The 4151-nt window shown below is 36.4% G+C and overlaps 1 protein-coding gene across 1 annotated transcript; it reads right to left on the bottom strand.

Annotated features, from left to right (window-relative positions):
• Positions 1-537: 537 nt before the first annotated feature.
• LOC116719306 (uncharacterized) lies at positions 538-3932 on the bottom strand. The gene is made up of 3 exons (XM_032561792.1): positions 3402-3932; positions 2660-2752; positions 538-1971 (listed from the first exon to the last, which is right to left on the bottom strand). Exons 1-3 carry the CDS (start codon positions 3585-3587, stop codon positions 1648-1650), a joined length of 603 nt encoding a protein of 200 aa, XP_032417683.1. The 5' UTR covers positions 3588-3932; the 3' UTR covers positions 538-1647.
• Between the last annotated feature and the right edge of the window lie 219 nt (positions 3933-4151).

Genomic DNA, 4151 nt, shown 5'->3' with positions numbered 1-4151 from the left:
CATATTAATCTGACATATTGTCAGGCGTTTTTAAAATGAATTGGCCAGTATTGATTTGATCTAGAACAATGAGTGTGTTGTGCTACCCTGCAGCTGCCTGCAGGGATAAATATCCGGAGCTGGTCATAAAGCGGCCTGCACTCTAAAAAGAAAATAGTTGATCCAACTTAATTGAATTGCTTCAATTGGTAACAAGTAATTCAATTAATTTTATCCAACCTAATTTATTAAGTTTGGTTAACTTGACAAATTTAAGTCAGTCTTAATCAATTCATTTACTTTATTCCAAATAAAAAATTTAAATCCATCTTACTTAATTTTATAGAAAGTCAACTCAAAATTTTAAGTTGTTCCAACTTAAAAAACTAAACTACCCCAAATTAAATTATCACTCACATTTTACTTAAAATATAGCTTGCATTTAAATCATTTTAAAAGTTTTTTTTAGCATGTTATTTTAGTTTTTAAAATAGGAGTAAAATACCTTCATGCTACTCAGAAATTCCACTCAGTTAAAATAATAAATCTACACAAATGGAACATTTTAAATTTTATTGTGAAAACATCACAAACTTACAGGTTTTTCACAAAATATTATGCATTAAACATGCTACACAAATCTTTTGAAACTTCATAAGGGATATTACATTTCAGCGACCTGCTAGATCAGAGGTGCCCAAGTCCAGTTCTGGAGAGCCATCATCTTGCAACTTTCAGATGCATCCCATCTCCAATACATCTGAATCAAATGAACTGCTCATTACAATGCCTCTGCTGAGCTGAATGTCTGCTGTTGTGTAAATTCAGAAATTAGCTTCAGGTTGTATTGAAATAGGGTCCATCTGAAAGTTGCACAATGGTAGCTCTCCTGGACAGGACTTGGACACCCCTGTGTGAGGTTGTAGAATACACAAGTATTCCTCAGGAAAAAATTTTGCTTTTTTAGATTTAACACAAGTCCTCCTAAAAAAGAAAATCCACACTCTTAAACCGTAACATTTGCTGAGAACATGTTTTTGACATAAAATATGATGACACTAGTGACTATTTTTACACTGAAAACAAGAGCAATACCCAAAAAATATTTAGGCAAGTTTTCAAACAAAGATGTGGTGTAATAGCTGCCTAGTTTAAGCCAAGTCCGTTAATTTAACTGACACCAGAAAAGAACAGAATAGTAAACATTATGATCTAGATCCATTCAACCTCCTTCAAAAAACACTGAACAAATCTGTTGATTCAAATTTTTAAAAAAAATGCAAAAAGAAAATTCTGTGAAAATGTCCACAAACTGCAGCAGCCTACTACTTTCCTACTGTAATTTTTCCCCCTTAACTTGTATTTTTTCCCCCACACAAAACCAAAGAGATGAACCATGTAACTTTATGAAATGTCAAAAACAAAAAAGACCTACTCCCAAAATGATAATGTTCATCACAACCTCATCAGTAAACATCCTCCAGAAATACCAGTCAATTGTTATCCAGTAAACTCTGTATTACTTGTGGCTTTAATATGAACAATGTCCCAACAGAAGTTCACAAAGTGCAGTTCCTTGAGGTGTTAAGCTTCCAAAACATGGCGTTCTTCTGTCCAAACAAAGAAGACTGAAGATCTTCTGTCCTGTTGCACAACATGCCAGTGTCTTTACTGTGAGGTCTGAAGTCTTCCAAACAAATTTTGAACTTTGGGAGACATCTTGTGCTGCTCAAGCTGCATGAAGATTTTTTGGAACACTTCAAATGTGAAGCGCAGAGCCTTTGGATAAGCCAAGTTAAGGGAATATATCAAACCCAGAAGCAGGGCACATGCTGAGGCAACTGAAGTCAGGTCCTGCAACACCTCCACTCCCTCAATGACGATGCCAATGTCTTCTGGGGGTTCTTTCAATCCCTCTCCCTCCTTCCGAATCACAAACACTGCCATGGTGAGTTGTTTGAGTTCCATCTGGGCATCATCTCCGCTGCTGCCCTGTAGTGAGTTAAAATTTGAACACTGTAACTAATCTCTCACTACAGAATTTGGAAAATAAAAGCCTTGTAAATGCAAGCACCAAGTATAAGATGTACAGCTTGTGAATTGAAGAGTGGTTTACGGCATTTGAAATATCCTTGATAAATTTTCCAAGTTCAAAGTTGCTTTACAAATTGAATAACTCAAAGGGTGATTTTTAATGTTTTTGAAAAGATAATACATGTATATAGCGTTATATATGTTCCATCATATTACAGGCTTTAGCTTAAAAACCAATTTCTTAGATTTTATATCAAAGCAGAATACTGATCCAGCCAATGGTCATCTTAGGGTGGAACTCAATACAAAATGCATATTTGTGTTGCTTGTCAGATATTTTGGAGCTGGTATCAAAATACCATGACTCTAAAACATATTCTTATTAACTTGTTTGGCATATTGGTAAACAAGAAATGAAGTTGATGTGCTCTGCTGAACAGCAAATTCACCATTTCTGGATTTAAGCAGGATACAGCCATGTTAAATTTACATTTCTGACACCAAATCTGCCCCATTTTTTCAAACAGATGTTCACATTTAGAAAAGCCAGTCCATAAATCATTTAAGAAGGTAAAAACAACTGACATTGAATTTGTCCATTTGCTTGAATGGGATGAGATGCAACTTTAAACCTTTAAAAACTTACACAGTATTCCTTAATAAGGTCTTTTGCATCCTCTCCAAGAAAGGTGACGAGCCCTTTCAGAACACATTCCCTTCGAATCCCAATGTCTTCAACCTGGAGAAAAGTTATCGTTATCAATATTTCATATCTGAAGAGATTCATGACATAACTAATATATTTGGGCTGTTCACAATAGCAAAGACCTATCAGATGCCATAATGTACAGCCCACAAGTCCACTGTGTTTTAATGCTGCACTTCAAAATTATTCATATTCCACCTCTGCCACATTTTATCCTTCACATCTCAATTTGTGAAACTAGACTGTATTGTTAAGGTTAAGGCTTTTTCTTAGCACAATCTACCAGAGCAAGTGAATATCATTTTCCATTAAAGAGATCTCTTACAGCATAGAATTGATACAAGTTTAACATTTAAAAATGTTAAACTTTAAAAGCAATAGAAGCTCAAAAATTTGGCTAAATTGCACCGGTTTCTGGCAAGTTGGATAGAAAGGTGTATTTTATTGAATTCATGAATAAACCAGAATACAAACTTACTATAACAACTAAATGCAGCAGAAATACATGACAGGCAAACTTGCTTTTCTTCAAATGATATCAACTTTGCACAGAAAGTGTATCAAGTATTATAATTAAAACAAAGTCTGAAAGTAACTAATCACTTTAAGTTCTTTGTTTTAAATGGAAAAAGGTAAATGGCCATAGCTTAGTTCACTGTGTCCATATTGATGATATGCATACCTCATCATAAGTTCTCATGATGCCAGCCATTTTTGCACGTGTTGCTCCTCCTTTGGCCTGGATGACTTTAATCAGCTGACTTGAGTGCCTGTCCAACTGGGCCAAGAACGTCTGCTCAAGGGGAAGAGCCATGAGCCTCTGGCCATGAGCATTACTACCTCTTTCTGTTGGAACAGAGCAGGCCATCTGTCCTTGAAATCCTCTATACCAGGTTCTTCATTCACCACCTCCTGACGCCTGTAGGCAAAGGTACGAGCCATTTTCTCCGCAATGACCCTGTCATTGTTCCTCCTTTTGAGTGCTGCCAAGAGTTCAATTCTCTCTTTTTCCATGCTTTCTTGTGTTTCTCCCAATGGAAAGGATGGATAAAAGTTGGCTTCAGCTCGTCTTGGCTTCTTTATTTTTGCAGCAGGAGAAACAGAAATACTAGCTTTGGATTTAAGAGAGTTTACAGACAACTCTGGACATCCTTGTGATTTGAGTAGAGTCCTGTAGTTTCCCATTTTGTACTTCAGCCTTTGCTTCCAACCGTAGCAACCACTGAATGAACCGGGCTCTTTTAAACACGGATGTTTTTTAACCAAGGCCTCTGCAACTACACAGAACTGTGCATCCTCTGGGTAGGCTCTGTATCTGTAGATCTCTTCTACTAATCTATTTAGGATGTCAGTCTTCATTCGGGAGGTGACTGTCAACATTTTGTTGTTTGCTTGATACTCAGAATTCCCCTTCTCTAGCTGACGTTCAGTG

This window comes from Xiphophorus hellerii, chromosome 5, assembly GCF_003331165.1.
Source record: "Xiphophorus hellerii strain 12219 chromosome 5, Xiphophorus_hellerii-4.1, whole genome shotgun sequence".
Taxonomy (NCBI): Eukaryota; Metazoa; Chordata; class Actinopteri; order Cyprinodontiformes; family Poeciliidae; genus Xiphophorus; species Xiphophorus hellerii.
Note: the sequence above shows the minus strand (reverse complement) of the source record. Positions and strands in the feature narration are given on the sequence as shown.